The sequence below is a fragment of the Rhinoderma darwinii genome, chromosome 3 (assembly GCF_050947455.1).
Source record: "Rhinoderma darwinii isolate aRhiDar2 chromosome 3, aRhiDar2.hap1, whole genome shotgun sequence".
Lineage (NCBI taxonomy): Eukaryota > Metazoa > Chordata > Amphibia > Anura > Rhinodermatidae > Rhinoderma > Rhinoderma darwinii.
Window position 1 is genome coordinate 22,813,229 of NC_134689.1, and position 22,398 is coordinate 22,835,626.

General features: G+C 39.4%; 1 protein-coding gene across 4 annotated transcripts in view; it reads right to left on the bottom strand.

The window, feature by feature from the left end:
- Positions 1 to 2,925: 2,925 nt before the first annotated feature.
- The window catches only part of GRIA1 (glutamate ionotropic receptor AMPA type subunit 1), a 231,002-nt gene continuing 211,529 nt past the window's right edge, over positions 2,926 to 22,398 (bottom strand). For 2 of the 4 annotated variants that reach the window (XM_075856123.1, XM_075856121.1), the window contains exons 14-16: positions 15,073 to 15,187; positions 6,950 to 7,084; positions 2,926 to 3,251 (exon numbers count right to left, since the gene is read on the bottom strand). In XM_075856123.1, coding sequence (XP_075712238.1) covers positions 3,063 to 3,251; positions 6,950 to 7,084; positions 15,073 to 15,187 — 439 coding nt within the window. In that variant the 3' untranslated portion in view covers positions 2,926 to 3,062. Of the gene's footprint in view, positions 3,252 to 6,949; positions 7,085 to 15,072; positions 15,188 to 16,053; positions 16,169 to 22,398 lie in introns of all 4 variants that reach the window. The other 2 variants (XM_075856124.1, XM_075856122.1) reach the window with 1 other exon arrangement.

The window sequence follows — 22,398 nt, forward strand, 5'->3', positions numbered from 1 at the left end:
TCTAATCAATGAGTTCTAATTTACATATCCATTTTACACAAAATACCTAAAATAATACAGAACCTTCTACATTAACTTTTACTTAAGAGCTATGTAAACACTAAAGATATTGATGCATCGCTGGAAGTGATCTGGGCCCTTTGTATTAAAGGCGTTATCCAGTGACATAAAATGAATGGATTATCCTAAGGATAGACCATCAATATCTGATCGTTGGGTGCCCGACTAACGTCACGTCCGCCAATCAGCCAATTGAAGGAGCTGAGGCACTCTGCCGAGCTCTCCTTGCCCTTCACTGCATACCCAGCTCCATACTGTACAATGCCTTCACATTTGTAGTGGTTGTGCACAGTTTTACAGTTTCCTCCCAAGTGGCTCTGTCTATTGAAGTCTAAGGCCCTGTTCACACAGAGTTTTTAGCAGGCGGAAAAATCTGCATTAAAATTCCTTCAAATTTTTACTTGCCTGCACTCTCTTTGCCGCGTTTTTTGCATCGTTTTTCGGCCGCGGCCATTGGGCGCCGCAGGCAAAGAATGCAGCGAAAACCGCTTCCTCTGCCTCCCATTGATGTCAATGCCTGAAGACAGGGCATGACGCTTCTTTTTCCCGTGAGTTTTTTTTCTGCTCGCTGGAAAAAAAACGCCTTTGCCTCCCATTGAAATCAATGGGAGGCCTTTTCGGCCGTTTCTGCGTTAAAAACCGTGCCAAAGAACTCCGTATGTGAACAGGGTTATCGTCAGAGTCACTGACTTGGATATTTCCATAACTCTCCAAAACTATAGACTGCCATATGCATGTGCGCCCAACTTTCCTATATGTGGCTGCAATAGGGGGTCAAATGCGGGTCCCCTTTTAACCTTGATCCGGCAGTGTATGCAGCACAACCTCCAAATTGGTTCAGTTACTCTGATTATTAACACTGAAGATTCCACATTCACCACTGATTTGTAGGCTGAACCCCAGTGCCACTATTGTACAGACACATTCAAACCACTTACACACAACTGTATACAGAAGTAACTGCCTCAAAGAAAGGAATAACGTCCATTTTATATTAATTCAAAGGAAAAAAAAAGAAAACAAAGAGGAGATACGCAAGAAGCAAGGAGATGTCGATGAGAAATACCACCTCCCCATCACATCTTAAAAACAAACCAAACAATGCTTCTGTTGTTTGACCAAACGGAATCTCGCTTAGCACTTTTGACATCAGAGTTAAAACAAATACAGTTTCTGTGGAGAAAAATATCCAGGTATCAAAGAGGAAAAACAGAATGAAACGCCTGAAGGGAATAAATGTGGAGTCCACTCTCGGGGTAAAAACCGAGCTTGGTTCCACACCTCTGTTTTTAAGAAAGTGTAATAAAAATACAAATTACAAGTGAAACACTCAACATCTCCAATGCTGATTTGTTGTGTCCTGCACTCCACCAAGTCTTGTCTTGAAGTCAATGAGCAAGTAAGACCTTCTCTGTGCAAGACCTGTTTTGTTCACTTCAATGCCCTTATCACATGGTCAAGTTCAGTTCCGATAGTAGCAAGGCCCTTGAGTCAGATGGCTGGATAGCTCCTCATAATTTTGAGGAATTAAGTAAAAAGGATATGTTTCCACTACAAAATGGTAACATAGGCTTTAAAAGAGGTTCAGAGGATAACATCTGTTTTCTTCATACACCAAAATAGGAACTCAAAAATAATTTAAAAAAAAAACCCGAATATTTCAGAACAAACTTTTTTAAAGAGGCCATTTGAGGGATATTATTGAACCCTTCCAGCCCTTCCATGTGTGGGAAAGACTGAGGGACTGAAAATAAAAAAAAGAATGAATTTGTAGATGAATGAAGAAGGGTGTTAAATGCATAATTCTATCTCCATGACATCTGTCAACATGATAGCCGATGAGCCCAAGTACAGTCCATTTGTAACTCCTGACGTTGGTGACATTCCCATGATTGCTGGCAAAATGTGTATTTTTTCTGCTTTTTTATTTTATTTTTTTAACATTTAACATTGCGAACATTCAAATAATACCACTGAACAGTGCATGGTGGCTTAAGTGGGACTTCATACCCTCAAAAGAATCCAGATGGTTAGCCGGTGTTAAGAAGTTACAAGTATAAATCAAGTTTATCGGGTTTGCAAACTGAGACTTATATCTGTATCCTCATCTGCTTGGGTCTATTGGAATAGATATGCCTTTATGTGCAGTCATAGATGGTAGTTCGATGAATGGTCTTAAGTTCTTCTTCTTATGTGCTGTTGGTTAGACGACCGATGTCCTCAAGTATTGATAGTCATGGCTTAGAGTTGTGATCACATAAGCAAGTAAAGACAACTGATGTCTCTATTTGTCACATTTGTCTTTCCACTGGTAAATTCTGTTCCACTCTATGTATGTTTCTTAAGTAGTCCTATAATCTTGGCCACCGTAACATGAAACTTAGATCGACTTCCATCTTTGATGCTGTGGATGCTTGAGTCTACTCCATTTCTTTACTATTCCACTGATTTTATATGTACAAGTACTGCATCTCACTGTGAATCTCTCTACTTTCTCTGGTTCTTGTCACTTGGTGCTTAGTTCTAGAGGAAGAAGACACCCATTTCAAAACGTAAGTACTGCTCATATGAAGGACATTCCAGTGTTGTATCTCCTAACTTTGAAGGAAATGCCAGGAGAATGTGCGCCCAAATTTATTCAGAAAGCGAACACAGGAAAAGATAAGAAAAAAGGAACAAATATGGAAAAAAAAATATTCCTCTAAAACAATTGAATATACTAAGAGTTGATGAGTTGAACCGTTGTGGGATCAGAGTCTATTGATAACATTCAAATGTCCAGCCCACAGTGTAGGTTCTCTTCTCTTCCCCAATCAGCTCTTTATTGCAGTTACTGTCTTGTAGATTTGCCTCAGGTGGCAAAAAGAACAAAGAAAATAAAATAACAAAAAATAGATCTTTGAGTGACTGCGAAAAGTCCATAAAATGTGTCCTTTGTGTTTTTGGCACTGGAAGGGGGAAGGTCATCATTGCTTCACTAGGCAGTGTGAAGTCTGCTGGTATTATAATCCAGTTGCTCCTAGGGCCATACCTGCACTGTGGCTCATACATGGAATCGTCTGCATGGATTTTGGGAAGTCATGACTGACCACTCTTCCATTTTCTCCGCTTCCTCCTGCTGTTGAAGGTCTTGGTAAGGTTGCCATACGGACCGTCTCTGTTACCGTTTGCTGTGGAATTAAACAGAAACCCTTTTGAGGAGGATAGGGGGTTAAACCCCTGTCCTTTCTATCATATAACATTATCATATGTACATTTTTGAAGATATGAGTTCTAATATAAAACTTTGTCCCAAAGAGAAATTTAACCCCAAGATTAAAAAAATTCAATTTATATTTATGTTTTTGGTATTTCAAACTTGTGGTACTGAAGTACTATTTAATATAATACACTATTTCGATTAATTATTATAAAGAAGCTAATAAAAAAAAATACCCACATTTCAAAGTTTTGCCATATTTTTAGTGCCTCTCCTTGGTTCTGAATCAGGTACTAAATCTAGACCACAATATAGACCATGAAGCTACAAATTCAAACATCTACCATCCTGTAGTGGAAGGGAATGGTCAGCCACCCTAGATGTCACAAAATATAACCTTGAGTAGTTGTCATATATTTTACTCTGGTTATAATGTTGATATAAACCTATTGGTACATGCAGGGGAGGTCTAGTTAATATATATATATATATATATATATATATATATATATATATATATATATATATATATATATATATATATATATATGTAGGTGTATACTGTGTGAGTACCTATATCATGCACTAGACCCATAATGAAACCAAGTGAACCTTGGTGTATTGCCCTAAACAATCAATAGAATACCTATAAGCTGTAGGGTCAATTAACATAGTCGTTTAGAAAAACATATATAAATTTTATTAGGTATAACAATATAACAATATTAAAAGATGAATCATGCAGAGCATGAAATAAAACGTCTGTCAGTTACAGAGGACATATGGGTAACACAAGAATAGCAATGAAATAAATAAATACGTGTACTACTAGACCGAGATGAGTCTAACCAGAAAAATAATTGTAGCTTCTATATGAATAACAACGTGCAAAAAATTGCATAACATATATAAGAGCAAGCAGAAGTGAAAAACTCTGCTACAGGTAACTACAAATGACTGGAATGTAACGTCAGATAACTGCCTGTTGATAGACCTAATAGATGCAAGTGCAGTTGGTAATAATGCAGATGGTTAAAGCAAAGTAGTACACAAGGAGTAGAGCGTATGACATACCCATAATAGCCCTCTGAAAGGAGAGAACGTCAGTCCCGACGCGCGTTTCGGCGAAATGCCTTCGTCCGGGGGAAGCGCGTCGGGACTGACGTTCTCTCCTTGCAGAGGGCTATTATGGGTATGTCATACGCTCTACTCCTTGTGTACTACTTTGCTTTAACCATCTGCATTATTACCAACTGTAGCAGAGTTTTTCACTTCTGCTTTCTCTTATATATGTTCTGCAATTTTTTGCACGTTGTTATTCATATAGAAGCTACAATTATTTTTCTGGTTAGATTCATCTCGGTCTAGTAGTACACGTATTTATTTATTTCATTGCTATTCTTGTGTTACCCATATGTCCTCTGTAACTGACAGACGTTTTATTTCATGCTCTGCATGATTCATCTTTTAATATTGTTATATTGTTATACCTAATAAAATGTATATATGTTTTTCTAAACGACTATGTGTTAATTGACCCTACAGCTTATAGGTATTCTTATAATGTTGATAAGAAAGTTGTATCTATGTACTTTAAGTTCTGGAGACCTTTCGTTCAGATGCCAGTAGGAAGATTAACTAGATCAGGGCACACAATGGTTTTTCAGTTGTGAAAGAAGGGGTTCTACAAACTATTCGAAATGATGAGTTTGCTGTTACTCACCTGTAATGTCATCTGACGTGTATGTGAACAAAATGTGGAATTGCTTGGGACAGGCACCTTAGGCCCCATAGAATCTAAAAGAGTTGTCTGCTTTGGAAAACTTTTTTTTGTTATGTACAGTGTCCCAACAATGTCGGCGACAATAAAGCATTATACAAAATCAATGGACTGTCTGTGTAATTCACAGAAGTGTTGGGTAATCCAAAGTGATAGACACTCTGTAGACGCCCTTTGATCTGGCTAATCGATTAGTTTATTATGGGCAAACAATTTGATATGCTGATTTTATTGTAATGACTAGTATAAAGTGGCCACTCCTATATTCCCATCATGCCTTGACTATTATTGTTATGATTCAATAAAGAAGAATTTTAAAGGGGTTTTCCCATAAAGGACACTTATTACCTATCCACAGGACAGGATAGGCGATAAATGTATATTCACTGTGGCCCCACCACTGGGACCCCCACCGATCTCTAGAATCAGGGTCACGACCCCAGTTCCTCCTCACTGCACGATCACAGTGAGGAGGATTTTGAATGGAGCAGTGGTAACGCATGTGCGCTGCTGCTCTATTTAAAGTCTACAGAAATTACGGAAACAGCCGAGCGCTGTACTGGGCTGTCTCCATCAAACCCATAGACATTGAATGGAACAGCAGCACATTCAAAATGCTTCTCACTGCAATCGTGCAGTGAGGATAAAAGGGGGTCGGGACTCCTGTTATAGAGATCGGTGGGGGTCCCAGTGGTGGGGCCCCCAGAGATAATATATTTATTACCTGTCCTTTGGATAGGTGATAAATGTACTTTGTGGGGAAACCCCTTTAACCTATGCGGGTAAGTGCCATGGAATTTGCTCTCATCTAAATGTAGCTACCATATTAATCTTCTGCTATGCTACACAGAGTAACAATTTAGTCAGTGAATAGGTAAACTATTTTAAAAGGGGTTCTCCATTTTGGATAATCCCTACTTGTTAGAAGGGTCCCTTAACAATAAGATGATCACAAATTGTACCCCTGTTGGTACATCCAGCGATCTGCTGTAATCTGTAGCGAAACCTGTAGTGAAACCTGCAGGAAATGTTCTATTTCCCTGCAGCACCACTACAGGGGAAATTAAGTATTACACTTAGCTCATTAAAATCAATGGGTTGTTTGTGTAATGTAGGACAGAGCAGGTCCTCCAGAATGAAAGACATTCTCTGTAACCGCTCTCCACTCTGGTCATGAGATGAGGATCCTGAACAGAGGACGTGTATAAAAATAGATTTTCTAATCCAGACGACCCTTTAACCAAATTAAACAGTGTGCAGGATAGAAGATAGATAAGACTTAATTTTCTTACCTTTATCTACCTTATTATGTTGTAACATTCAAGACTCAGTCCTTGCTTATTAATAATCTCAGGGTTCTTCATTGTAATAACCTACTATGTAAAATTATATCTAGTACTACAGTACCATAAGCTTCTGCTCAACCCTTAATGGGTTTTTCCGACCATTGACGTTTGTGGCTTGTTCATAAAAGGCATCATAAATGTCTGATAGTTGGGGGTCCTATCATAAGAATCGAGGCCTCACGACCCCTGTTATGCCAAGTAAAATTGCTGATGGTGGCCAAGAAATGGGCAATGCTGCTGTCTCCATTACAGTCTGTGGGATCTATGGAAACAGCCAAGCTGCTGTTAATACAGGTACACCAAAAATGTCAATGCTTGGGAATCCCTAAACCCATAAATGAACTACTGGAAACCCTTCACTAACTATAGATGCGAAATGACTAGTTATAGTACAGAAAAGGAAGAAACAACATAAATAACTTTTAAACTAATTTGATAATATAGTGGTGGTCATTGCTGAGTATCTAGATTTAATAATCCTACTAAAAACATTGTATTATATATATAAAAAGCTAGTTTGGAACAAAAGGGGGGGGGGTGATACGACATGAGATGTGATGCCACCTTCATCTTTTTGGATTCACTCCTGGACTTGTAACAGAACTCGATTAGTGCTACCAGCATAGCCAGTCCCAGACCTCCGATCAGGATATAGAAGACTCCAGCGACATTGCTTAGGCTTAGTGCACTTGTTTTATCCTGGAACCAGAGACAGAAGATAGGAGCAGGGAAAGAGGGAGGGGAAGAATGTGTTATAAGAGCAACAAATATGTTGAGGACATCTTCAAGCTTCTTCAGGCAACTATGTCAACTTTTCTCATATGCCATTGACCATGTCAACAAACTACAAACATACGTCGGGCAGCACCACCGACCACCTTTATGCCTACCGGAATTCACAAAATTACCAATAGAGGTGTTAAGCCTTTTGGATGTGGTTTGTACACTTTTAAAGCACATTCTAGAATAATCTTGTGGGGATGGTTACGCTAAGTGTCAGAATAAAAATAAATTTCCACGGCTTAGAAATTGCCCATATTTTTTTAAAGACTGTGCAACCATAATAAATTTGTGTCAGCACAAGAGAGGGAACAGCTATTAAATCTTATGCTTGTTTAAATTTGTTGAGCGAAGCAGTAAATGCAAAAGCTGATTTACAATTAAAATAAAGCCTGGCTCAAAAAAAAGCTCAGTTTATTAAGATGTGAGAACTTCTCAGGTATATTTGAGCATTGGTTCATAACTAGCACCATGAACTGCCTACAGTCTTAAAGGGGTTGTCTACTTTGGATCTTCTTTGTGAAAGGAATTGGACAGAGAATCATTTATTTTTGAGAATACAGGACCAGAATTTTACCGTCCTCTTCTTGTAATGTCACTTTAGGCTACATGAATAGTAATAGTGACTGAATTCTTGAGGCACGGAGGTGCTAAGTCATAAAATATCCAATATGTCCATTAAAAAAAATCATTGATAATACCATCAGAGACATTGCTTCTATATGCAGGTGATCATGCCTGGGTGGGTCATACCACCATTCTGTGCACTTGAAGCCTGACAGATATGGGCTTAGAGACCACTGTATTGCGGGACCCAAGGTAAGTGGTATTTTTTAGGTAGGAGGTCATCTTCATTAAGAAAATAATTGTTAATTTTTTTTCTAGGTGGATAGAAGCTAATAGCGGTAAGCCGGACACAGGCAGGTAGCTGGACACCCAAGCAGACGGCAACAGCGGACTGGCTGTATTTTTTAACTTTCTCAATGTGAATCTCTTGATCTTTTTATAATTGTACCTTTCTATACTTTTTTGGTTATCTTTCTACTTAAACATATCTCTACCATTTTGCCCCGATACTGTATCTTGTCCTAATTACCCATTGTCAAAGTATCTCCATTGCTACCTTTTCTTTGACTCTCTATTATATCTTTGCGCTTGTTTCCTTCTTAAACAAATGCTGAATCTAATCTACTTCGAAATATCTCTTATTTTTTTGTCTTTTCTGGTATATTCACACCTCATTGTGTCGACTTGTTGTCCAACTTTTGTTTAATAAAAAAATTGCTAATCAATTAGTATTACCTATGCATTGATCTCTATTCTTTGCTCACGCCTCATCTACCCTCCCATTAATTAAACCCTTAGCGTGATGACGTGTCGTACACTAATATGAATTTATTAGTTGGTGGACCATGGCACAGGCAGCATGGAAAGGGCATGGAGTTTATTTTATACCGTATTGAATTGGAAGAAATAGGTTATTGATTTCAGTTGTGAGCCAATGCTTCATCTACCTTTTTATTTTGGAAAATAAACATAAAATCAGTTAAAAAATAAAATAAAATTCACACTCTAGCACTGATATGCGACATCATTTATGTTACTTTACCATGTCAAAAAGGCTTGGCGTCTGACATACACAACCAGATCCGATCACACCATTACAATATCCGGACATTCTTCCAACTCCCACCACCATATCATTGCATTGCACAGCCCCAAAACCCACCTCCCTCCAGACAACATAAGCTTTGACTTAAAGCATGCACCCAATGCTGCCCAGTGAATACAGCAGTCCCACCATCTCTATTTTCAGGGCCTTCAATTTACGAGCAAAAATGTAGAAGAACCTGGTGGTTTGATGTGGTGTGTTTGTGAAGGGATATGAATTTATGAATGGGTCACTTACAGTGTTGTTAATATTATTCTTTTTAGTACGATACTTTTAATGGTCAATATTCTCCGTATATAGACAATTTTAATGCTAAAGTAACAATACTAAGTGATTTAGATGTAAACCGATATGTTTCTGTAGAGTGATTTCTGTCGACTCCGTTTCAACATGCAATATGAAAATAATCTTCTCAGATATGCTTAGGACCTGAAGGAATGAAAAAATATATTGAGCTTTTTAAGCTAAGAAAGAACATAAAAATAATATCATAGCACATAAAATAAGTGATGATAATAATAGGGAAAAAAAATAATTTTTTTTAGATTGTATTAAATGTTTTTACTTGGGCATAAAGTGTAAATAATGGCTACATGTAAGAAAAATAGACAGGAGTGGGGGTAATTTACAATGGTTGCATCTCACAAAAGCTTACAATATTTTAGGATGGTACACAGGGTTCCTTAGGTGAGCAAAACCTTGCAGTGTATTTGGTAGTATTGGTCTATATGCATCTCTATGGCTCATGTTCAACACGATTGGATTTATAATCTGGCTTTAGGCTAAAGATAAATTATATCAAGTGGTTTGTCTCTACCTTGGCCTGGGACCACCAGTGGAAAATATTCTTTGGCTAACTCAGTTGTTAAAATGGTTAAAGAGGCTCTGTCACCACATTATAAGTGGCCTATCTTGTACATGATGTGATCGCCGCTGTAATGTAGATTAGAGCAGTGTTTTTTATTTAGAAAAACGATCATTTTTTACGGAGTTATGACCTATATTAGATTTCTGCTAATGAGTTTCTCAATGGACAACTGGGCGTGTTTTACTATATGACCAAGTGGGCATTGTACAGAGGAGTGTATGACGCTGACCAATCAGTGACCAATCAGCGTCATACACTTCTCTCCATTTATTTACACTGCAGATAGCGATATAGCTATATCGTTATGTGCAGCCACATACACAAACACTAACATTACTGCAGTGTCCTGACAATGAATATACATTACCTCCTACCAGGACGTGATGTGTATTCATTCTCCTGACTACTTCTGTAGCGTCTCTGTGATTTACAGCAAAGCACAGTGAGATCTCGCTGTGAATGACAGCTTACAGCGTAATCTCGCGAGACTACGCCTGTTATGCTGTAACTCACAGAGACGCTACAGAAGTGGTCAGGAGAATGAATACACATGACGTCCTGGCTGGAGGTAATGTATATTCATTGTCATGACAGATGAGTAGCGTTATAGTGTGTTTATGTGACTGCAGATAGCGATATAGCTATATCGCTATCTGCAGTGTAAATGAATGGGGAGAAGTGTATGACGCTGATTGGTCAGCGTCATACACTCCCCTGTACAACACCCACTTGGTCATACAGTAAAACACACCCAGTTGTCCATTGAGAAACTCATTAGCATAAAGCTAATATAGGTCATAACTCCGTCAAAAATTATCGTTTTTCTAAATAAAAAACACTGCTGTAATCTACATTTCAGCGCCGATCACATCATGTACAATATAGGCCACTTATAATGTGGTGATAGAGCCTCTTGAACACAGGCCACATAATCAATAAAGGTAATCTAAATCTAATCCAAAATTGGGTAATCTAAAATAACCAAAAAAGGTCATCCACTCCAACAGTAAAATAATCAGATTGGGTTATGCCCTTCAGGAGCTCATGGGCCATGGGCCCTGTTGTAACTGGACTGGTATCAGATCAGAACCTGGAACACTAGAGGATCCTCTGGTTGACTAAAGCGACCTGTATATCTTCTTATACCACTCTCTTTTGACCAAAAATGCCTGAACAAGAAGGAACTTTTATCTGTTTGGCCGTGGAATATCTCTGAACATTTGATTAAATATATTTCCACAAATAAAAGATCATTGGTGTCAAAATTGCCCAATTACTGCCTATTGTAAATTACCCCCCAAAAGGTGAATTGTGTTTCATGTAATATGTTGGATCTCATGGAATCTGTTTGGGCAACAGTTCCACTTTTGGTCTGGAGTATTTTTTTTTCTTTATAAATTTAGTCCATTATAACCAACACGTCAATTTAAGTAAGATTGTATGTATTAAAACACACATCAACCGTTAAATTTTTGTATATTCCCAGTGTTCAAACATGAGTATACAAAATTGTAGGAACCAAAGATGAAAAGACTGTAGGGCCTTTCCAAATAAATGCCCCAAATGTATTAATACCATAAATTATTTTCAGTACACTTTAAATATAAAAATGCAGTTAATACACTCGGATAGGGTTTAGTCAATTTCCTCATTCGACCCTTTCTTGACCCAGTGAGCTAAACTAGTCTGTATAATGGCACCTAAATATAATGTGGCTACGTCCCTTCGAGTAAAGTAGACTTGAATAGGGAGAAAAAGTGTATTGCTCTTGCCAGGCCTTATTGTATAGTGCCAGTCAAACCCAATGACACTCAGATATTATATTGGGGAGCTGCTCTAGAGAGTTATAGAGCATTGCTTCTCAAACTTTGAGGCATTCCTCACCGGTGAAGTGCCTTACAGTTCTTGAGGGCAGTTCTGCTGTCTCAGGACATGATTCTTTTGTCCAAGTAAAAGCAATCGATCGCAGAGCACTTCACCTGGTAATACATTTTTCTTGAACTTTTAGCTTCCTTTTTGAAAACTAAGAGGCAGGAACATAAAACAGCAAGTATTGTGAACGCTAGTGGCACTATAGCTGTTACTGTAGGCACTGTGGCTGACTCTGAGGCACTGTTGATTACACTATGGTGGGCTCTCTTAGAAAGGCACTGTGGGGCCTAAGGAAATTGGTGCAGTAGGCTATCCAACCTACATGTACATGTCCCTCTACGACTATATATATATATATATATATATATATATATATATATATATATATATATATATATAACATTGAACTTAGTATGGGCTATCAATGACTGATTGGTGTGGGTCTGAACACCCGACCCCTCTCAAACCACAGTGGGGATTGGATTTCTGGGAAAAATAACACTTTAACACAACTCACGCTATATTTTATATTTTGGCTACTTCACGTATAGTTAGGAAATAATTAGCACTGTATATACAAATATCATTCATGTCAATCTACTATGTAATACACAGTGACACAGCCATTTCTACATAAGGCATTGTGACACATGGGATATCTTGCTAGCATTTAAAAGAGTCCTGATTACTGTATCTAAAAAAATATTATGAATTACACTGGAATTTTTTTGAGCATTTCTCAATTAAAGGGGTTTTCCAGTCCTAAGAAATAATGTGCCATTCCTCAGGATACAGTAGATCAAAGAATTATTAATCTTACAGCCTTCTCCCATTCACTGTAATACTGTGAACTGCCGCTACAAGTGTATCGACAATTCACAGTGTGAGCAGTAAAGGAAATGAAGAGGAAGCAGCGCTCGTACGAGCGCTGCAGCTGATCGGTGGAGTGACAGGACTCGGACCCCGACAGATCAGATATTGATGGCCTTTCCTGAGGATAGACCATAAATTTTTTAGGACTCTTTAAAGTATCACATGAAACACAATTCAGCCTAACATACAGAAATTAAAATAACATGAAAATGGAATAGAATAATCGAAATCAAAGAGAAAAAATATTTTGTGTTGTGGGAACTTTTCTGTAGCGAACTACAGACACCTTACAAATAGCATTATTATACTATGATCAGTATTTAACACATCATCTTATTTGGGTACATTGACAATTTAATCAAGTTGACCTATTTTAGAGGCAATATATTTATTATTATAATTTTTTTAAATTGATTTGTGAAATGTATCTTTTTTTATTTATTTGTTTGCTGTTTGTTTTTCTTGTTTTATGTTGTCCATTGCAAAATTATTTTTCCTAGTCTTTATAATATACAGATTTTGTTCAAATTTTAAGCCTTGATTTGAGTATAAAAAAAATCAGTATTTTTATTTTTAAAGTAGATAATATATGCCTTATTTGCATATCATTCGAGATGACTTCTGTGTCATACAACATGTTATTGTGTGATTTGTTATAATGTGATGGTGGTATGTGCTCAAATGGATGTTTTAATGTATTTTCCTAAATTCCTTGAAATATTGATGTCAATCAATAGTAGTAACAATTCAAAAGTAATAATCATCAAATATTTCCTTAAATATTATAATTGCATAAAAAGTTGGTGTCTTTAAATGTCTTCTTCTTCAAGGCGGTTGTCTCATCAGAGAAATTACCTCTCAAAACGGAGCTCCCAGCACCCCAGGCAAACAGCTGATGTTCCCAACATTACCAACATTGGCTGCTGCAGTGGAAATGTAGTAATAAATGGACGGCTCCAGTCTACCAGAACAGGACCTACTCTTACAAAGCAACTCTAAGTTATGGCTCATAAAAGGGGATCCCAAGCGGCGGACTCCCTCTATGACATCCATATGCCCTAAAAGAGAATATGGACAGGTGTTGTCTCCATGAGTGGCCACCTAGCTCCTAGAACTTTTCTCATATTTTAAATACCAATTAGATCTTGTAGGGCATGCTGAGCTATATTACCAAGTTGATACCTGAAGTATAGCTATAGGGGGTGCAGTGGCACCTTGGAGCCTAGGAATACCCGAATGCTCCTCTGCCACTTTAGAAGACATCAGTATTATAAATGCCACATGTTAGTGGTAGATGCTGCCTATAACAGATCTAGGGACTACAGAAAGTTATAGGGACCCAATATATATATTTTTTAAAACGTACATTTTAAAAACAGGTGTAATATTTTTCACATTTCTATAGCTATTTTTGCTGAGCACTGGCGTCTTCTGGCAATATAACTTTTACAGTTTTACACAATTGGTTTACCAACAATGTGTATGTGGATCTCTTGTAGGCAATTGTGTCTACTGTATTTTTTTAAAATATATATATATATATATATATATATATATATATATGTATACACACAGGTCATAGGTTACTAAGATTTTGTAGATTCAATTATCATAGGTCTACATTTTAAATTTAAGGGGGCTGTCCAATATGTGAAAAAAGGGTCTCCTTATTATTATTAAAAAAAGCACCTCTCTCGTCCATGGTTTTTGCAGAACATTTGAATGCAAATGAATGGGGCTTAGCTGCAATATCACACACAGTCTATTACACAGCCTATGGAAAAGAGTGGCGCTGTTTCTGAAAGAAGTGGACCCTTAATTCAGCATTGGTATTGTATACAATAGTTTAAAATGTAAGTTCTTCATGTGTTTATGTTACTTAATGATAGTGTTTGTAGCCATTGTGTGTTTTTTTTGTAACCAATGAGATTAAGTCAAAAGCATTATTCCACTTCTGGTATTTGGGGCTGCACATATCTGAATCTGATTTAAATAGATATTTTGGAACCAAATCTGAGATCTAGTAACATAGAGAAAGCTATGTGTGAAAAATTACTTTAGTGTATATCATTTGTAATTATTATGCATTTTTTTAATGTATTGCCTACAAAATTAGAGGACTTTTTTTTAAGTACTGGAAAAATACCAACTAATAAAAATAAAATAAAGTTTGTATTTGAATTGTATTTTAGTACAGAAATAAAAATTAAATAAAAACATTGAATTTAGAATGATTTTTTGGGCCATAACAATAATTAAAAATGTTAAACATAAAAAAAATCTGAATTTTTTTTGAAAAGTTACATTTTAAATGAAACATTTTCAATGACACATTTTAAATATTTATTTTTGTAAAAATATTTCAGATGTTCTTTTTGACTATTAATTTTGTAGTGCAGTATATGACCATATATTTTTGGTTTTAGTAAGTGTTAATATTGGTAGTATACTAATGTCTTTAAATTGGGTAAAATGTTTATATGTGTTAAATTAGGGACCGGAACCTGAAAAAACAAACAAAAAACACATGGCTTGCTGCAGCAAAAACTCTGTTAACCAATCAGAAGGCCCCTGCAGCATCACGTGATTATTGGTGGGAACTCTGTTATGGGCGTGACTAACCTTACTTCCGGAGTCTTTGCTTCCACATTCCCCTTTATCGTACCACCATTTGCTTTTCAGCTTGTCTAAGACGCCTTGCTCACTGAGTTTCAATACCGCTAGGTTTACAGCACCTCTTCAAACCATGGGAAATAACATAAATAACATCACCAATGTTATTTTATGTTATTCAGTAGCATAGCAACATTTCATTGAGGCATTCATTGACGTATGCGTGAACCATGACAAAGTGATACGCTTCAATACTCTATCAAGCTCCCCCACCCTTACCCTCCATCCCCTAGTACCCATTTCTCCCCTCTCTTCCAGCCAAGCCAGACGAGTATTAACTATATCACTTTGAGTAACCAGCAACCCCCGTCCCTTGCCTGTGGATGAGCCACTTTCTTGCACCCGGTGACTTGGTTGCCTAATTTTTTCCAAATTTTTGCTCTTCTCACTTGGCCTAAAACACGGGAGGCAAATATTTGGTGCATGCAGTGAAATGTGGGGATTAAATAGGGGATTAAATATTGATTAATTTTGTCATGTATGTCCTATACGACTCAATAGATTAAAATTAGATTTGGAATGAAGTAATAACCATGAGGTTTTTGAATTTTCCAGATCCATAATTATTTTTAGATTTTACATTTGTAACTAGGAGCAGTTTGTCTTAAGTTTTATTATTTTAATATATTAGATTATTCCATTGATACTTTTTATTAAAAAAAAAAACATTTTACCTGCAATCTTCCTCAAGTATGATTGATGTTACTTTTCAATTTTTGACGTTAAATTTTTATGTTTTTGTTTTTATATAATCCTGTTCTATCATGTAGTGCATCATATTTAATAGTGTCATTTTTACTGTATTTTTCCACGCAAACCAATCTGTTACTAGAATGGCACCGGGGCCTTGGCATAAAAGGTGTACAGGGCAGTTGCTGGTTACTATCATGCTGTTTTGTTACCCGCTAGTTTGTTCTTACTGGGGCTGACCTTGGAATCACCTCCCCCGCTGCCGCATTCTCCCTTGTCGTACCACCATTTGTTTTTCAATTTGTCCAAAAGCCCCTGCTCGTTCAGTTTTAATACTGCCAGGTTTACTGGATTTCTTTAAAAATGAATAGATAACACTCGATAAGTTACAGCTTGAGAAATCACTCATGAGGTCATGAGACAAGGATAGGTGAACCAGCTGCAAGTTTCATCCTATACCACCATGTGCCCCCTACTCCAGCTCCGTCACCGCAGTGCATGCAAGTGTTCAGATAAATGGCATCTTATAAGGATATTTGTATATACTGTGTCTATTATATATCACATATAGATTTACCAGGGCTGCAGTGTAAATGCAGGCAAGCGTATCGACATGCTGAGTATGGGTAGCGTTACAGCCATGCATATGAACCCATTGCAATGCAGGCATATACAGCCAGGGTACTACCAAGATTTACATGATACACTTATTAGCACTCTATTGCTTTTGTTGTACACTAATGTCTATTTTATTTTTATTAAATGGACACTCCGGCCAAAACTAAACTTTCCAATGTACCATTCTGGTATTCCATGTGTCAGTCTCTCTGTTATTTTTCTTGCTGCTTCTATCTCTATACATCAAACTGGGATAGCGGCTTAGCAGCAGTGTGAATCCGGTTCGGTGACTACTTTCTCTACTTGAGTCTATGGAGTCCACTGATACTCAGACACTGTCACACCAGTGTAATGTAGAAGAATATAGTGCAGCCCCCCTGCCTGTATACTTATGGTTTCTCAGCTTCTTTAGGAGAATATAGAGGGAATGATAATCACAATATCCACCAGCATGCAGAAATGGTATGGTTTTTAGCTGGTCATGTGATGCTGTGCTGAAGCATCATGGGAAAGATAGCAAAGCAGAGAGGAAGAGAAAGCTGGGGAAATCTAAGAATCAAGATGGAGGCTTTTTTTTTAAAGCACAGACAAGGCAGTAGTTCAATAAGTAAGTCCAGTATATATAAAAGAAGTGTAGAGTGTGGCATACTTTCAGGTTGGGGGTGCAGACATGGAAAGTTCTTTAAGTATTTAAATTTAAACACTTTACAGAATATGCTTAATTATTGTATTGTGCATATAAATTGTGAGAACGTCTACAAATCTAAGAACAGGACGTACCTCTGAATAGAAAGAAAAAAAAAAAACCTACCCCTCCCTCTATTTGACAAGCATAGAGAATGGTTACCCAGCTCACCATGGTCCCCCAAGCAAGGTGGGCCCTGGCATCTGCCCTAGTTTGCCTGGTGCTTACACCAACCCTGCTTAAAAGGTGTAAGCAGTTGACCAATTAGGTGACAACTAAAAACCTGACAGTTGAGAGGTTAATAGGCGCCATACCACTGCATGCCAAGGAGACCTCCATCCGAATTCACATAATTGGTGAAGATTTTCTTTGTGCCCCATCCCAGCCCAACTCTGAGCAGAGGTATCATCCATGGAAATCACCGGGACCCAAGTTGGCATTTTGCAGGAGAATTATGGTTTGTTGCGAAGGGTGAGACCAATATTTTATTCTGTCTGCATTAGTTTTAACATAAGTGTCATCAGTGGTCTTCATCTAAATGTAACTAGGGGCTCAAAGCTATTTGTGAGGTTACTGATACCTAAATGCAAGTCACAAAATATTTAACTATAGAGTTAAACATCTATGATCTGTAGAGAAACATTGTAAATACACAGTATACAAGTTTGAATAAGAAGTCTTCAAAAGGTGGATACAAATATATTTCAGAATTTGAGACCACCAGCTAAATTCTTTATATATGTTGGGATGGCAAGACATAAATGAACATATCAGTCTTTAAAGAATGTACATGCAAGTATATGTTACTACAATTTAACAGTTTTTCCCTAATGAAAAAACCGTACTAAATATGAACACATGAACTAAATTGCCTTATATGAGAAATTCTCAACTATTTTTTGCTAAATAAACTATTGTAATAAATACTGGCGAATAATACGTATTAAATAAGCATTAATTTGAAACCCCCAAATCTTCAGCAAATATAAGTCATTAAGTTGCCCACTTCTGTTATGTCGATGCCAGAAGCAGAAGGGTCCGGTCACAGTATAGCGGCTGTGCTGGGTTACTGCAGCTCTGCTGTTATTCACTTGTAAAAGGAGCAGAGCTGCAGCACGGCCGCTATACAGTGTACGAAGCCTTCAGCTTCCGGCACGACCACTGCAAAACTTCCGGAGTCCGGAGGCAGCCGGAACAGCTCATCAGTTCGTGGTCCGGATGTTGGACTCCCACTGATCATATACTGATGATCTATCCTGTGGATAGGTCATCAGTATAAAAAACAGCCCCGAACCTAGACAATTTTTTTTCCCCATTGTCACAAATAAGTACATTATACACCTGATTAACCTTTGCATGTGAGAACTTGTATGTGACCTTCCACATAGTACATTAATTCACGGCGCTAATGATGAATTAGACTAAAACAATTTCTTTAACATTACTTTTATTATAACAAAGCCATTGTTAACCTTGGTGACGGAGCTGCAGCCTTACTGCGCTGAGCAGTAGCAAAAGGGAAAACGATTGTGCCTTTTTAATTGTGCTTTAATAATCTACAGGAGGAAGCAGGATGGATCTTGCAGTGGGAAAAAAAGAATTGTGAGAAAACCAATTACTGGCCAACGGTAATGGTCAACAGCAATATTGACCGTCATGTTCCTTTAGGACCTCCATGTTATCCCTGTTCCTTGGCAGCGGGGGGCTGGGGTGAGGTGTCTCATGTTTTGGAAAGCATATAGGGGAGAAATAGAGATTAAACTGGATCACCAATCCTTCTGAGTGATTCTCTAATGACACAAAACACACATACACAGACCAAACCTTTAGCAATGAGCCTAAGGCTGTAACAGGTGGAACATATGAAATATGAATGCAGGTAGCAGGGCCCCCGGCTCAGGGTAGGTGACAAGGCCCGTCAGCTGTGCAATGAAACGTGGAAGGATGTTTGGGATGGGATGGAGATAGAAAAGTCATTTTTTTTCCATTATTTAATTTGCTTTATTTATTTTTTTGTTTAAGTGGTTTGACAACTCTATCTGTAAATACTGATACTTCGCAACAATGGATGTTGATCTTAATTTCTTTCTAGTCAAGTCTTCTAAGTTATAATACTATATTATACTTCCATAAGAAGCAAGACAATAAAGCAAATTGTAAATTAAAGGGGTATTTCCATCTAAGACATTTATGACATATAGAGAGGATAGGTAGTGGGGTCCAACCTCTGGCACCTGCAACTATCTGTAGGATGGCGCTCCCCTGACCCTCACCTGCTTGATTCACTACTATGGGAGTTACAAAAACAGCCAAGCACGCTTGCTCAGCTGTTTCCGTAGCTCCCATAGAACTTACATAGTTACATTGTTAGTTTAGTTGAAAAACCACACATGTCCATCAAGTTCAACAAAGGGATGGGAGAAAGGGAAGGGATGAAACAAAAATTCCACACATTCACATAGGAGCCGATATTTTTTCGTTCTAGGAAATTATATAAGCCTTTTTTAAAGCCATCTACTGTTCCTGCTGTGACGAGCTCCTGCGGTCGTCTATTTCACAGATTCACAGTTCTCATAGTAAAGAAGGCTTGTTGCCTCTGTAGATTGAATTGTTTTTTTCTCCAGACGGAGCGAGTGCCACCTTGTCTATTGAGGGGGTTCTACATGGAACAGGATTTCACCATATTTTTTTTTATGTGCTATTAATATATTTATACAAGTTAATCATGTCCCCCCTTAGTCGTCTCTTTTCAAGACTAAATAGGTTTAATTATTTTAATCTTTCCCCATAACTTCTCCATGCCCCTTATTAGTTTAGTTGCTCTTCTTTGTATTTTTTCCAACTCCAGGGCATCCTTTCTATGAACTGGAGGCCAGAACTGAACTGCATATTCTAGATGAGGCCGCACTAATGCTTTGTAAAGTGGTAATATTATATCGTTGTCCATGCCTCTTTTAATACATGACAATATCTTGCTGGCTTTAGAAGCAGCTGATTGACATTGCATGCTGTTATTTAGTCTATGATCTACAAGCAGGGCCGGCCCTAGGATAGATAGCATCCTGTGCGAAATGATCTTTCGGCGCCCCACCCCATCATTAATAAAAAATGCCCCAAAAAAAAATTATAATGCCCCTATAGTGCCCCCATACAGTATAATAATAATATTTAATAATATATTACAACCCCTTCAAGGACACAGTATTTTGTCCTCTAATTGTGCCCACAGTATTATGCCACCTGTAGTACCCCTACATTGTATAATGTCCGCTTAGTGGCCCCCCACAGTATAGTGCCCTCCTGTAGATTTTGCCATGCACCCTGTAGACCAGGGGTCTCAAGCACGCGACCCGCATGCGGCCCCTGGGGCTGTCATCTGCGGCTCGTGGGACACAGCCGCTAGTATCGGCTCTGCTCCGAGAATTCCCTGACATCGTTGTCCACATATGAACAGCTATGTCTGGGGCTTCCCCAGAGCCGGAGTCCCGTGCAGAGCGCTAGCATAGACTCTGCTCCGGGACTCTGTGGAATTCCCTGACATGTCTGTCCATATATGGACAGTGTGTCAGGGTCTTCCCCAGAGCGGAGTCCCGGGCAGAGCGCTAGTATCGGCTCTGCTCCGGGACTCTGGGGAAGACCCTGACATCGGTGTCCATATATGGACAGTGTGTCAGGGTCTTCCCCAGAGAGGAGTACCGGGCAGAGGGCTAGTATCAGCTCTGCTCTGGGACTGTGGAATTCCCTGACATCGGTGTCCATGTTTGGACACACGATGTCTGGGGCTTTCCCAGAGCCGGAGTCCCGGGCAGAGCGCTAGTATAGACTCTGCTCCGGAACTCTGTGGAATTCCGTGACATCACTGTCCATATGTGGACAGTGTGTCAGGGTCTTCCCCAGAGCGGGGACCTGGGCAGAGTGCTAGTATCGGCTCTGCTCCAGGACTCTGTGGAATTCCCTGACATCGGTGTCCATGTTTGGACACACGATGTCTGGGGCTTCCCCAGAGCCGGAGTCCCGGGCAGAGCGCTAGTATAGGCTCTGCTCTGGGACTCTGGAGAAGCCTCTGACATCGCTGTCCATACATCGACAATGATGTCAGGGGCTTCCCCAGAGCAGGAGTCCCAGTGATGTCAGGAGCACAGCTGGAGTCCCAGGAAGAGCCTACTAGCGCTCTGTCCGGGACTCCAGCTCTGGGGTTGCCCCTGACATCTCTGTCCATATATGGACAGTGATGTCAGGAGCAGAGCTGGAATCCCAGGAAGAGTGCTAGAAGCGGCTCTGCTCCGGGAATCCAGCTCTGGGCAAGCCCCTGACATCACTGTGGCAGCATCTGCTGAGGGCACTGTGGCAGCATCTGTGGAGGGCACTGTGGCAGCATCTACGGAGGGCACTGTGGCAGCATCTACAGAGGGCACTGTGGCAGCATCTACAGAGAGCACTGTGGCAGCATCTACAGAGGGCACTGTGGCAGCATCCACGGAGGGCATGGTGGCAGCATCTATGGAGGGTACGGTGGCAGCATCTACAGAGGGTAATGTGGCAGCATCTACAGAGGGCACTGTGGCAGCATCTACAGAGAGCACTGTGGCAGCATCTACAGAGGGCACTGTGGCAGCATCCACGGAGGGCACGATGGCAGCATCTACGGAGGGTACGGTGGCAGCATCTACAGAGGGTAATGTGGCAGCATCTGCGAAGGGCAATGTGGCAGTATATACGGAGGGCACTGGCAGCATCTGCGGAGGGCACTGTGGTAGCATCTATGAAGGGCACTGTGGCAGCATCTATGGAGGGCACTGTGGCAGCATCTATGGAGGGCACTGTGGCAGCATCTGCGGAGGGCACTGTGGCAGCATCTGCGGAGGGCACTGTGGCAGCATCTACGGAGGGCACTGTGGCAGCATCTACGGAGGGCACTGTGGCAGCATCTATGGAGGGCACTGGCAGCATCTACAGAGGGCACTGTGGCAGCATCTACAGAGGGCACTGTGGCAGCATCCACAGAGGGCACAGTGGCAGCATCTACAGAGGACACTGTGGCAGCATCTACAGAGGGCACTGTGGCAGCATGTACAAAGGACACTGTGGCATTATCTAGGGGTATGTTGCGTTATCTACAGAGGGCACTGTGGCATTATCTAGGGGTGTGTTGCATTATCTACAGAGGGCACTGTGGCATTATCTACAGAGGGCACTGTGGCATTATCTAGGGGTGTGTTGCATTATCTACAGAGGGCACTGTGGCATTATCTACAGAGGGCACTGTGGCAGCATCTACAGAG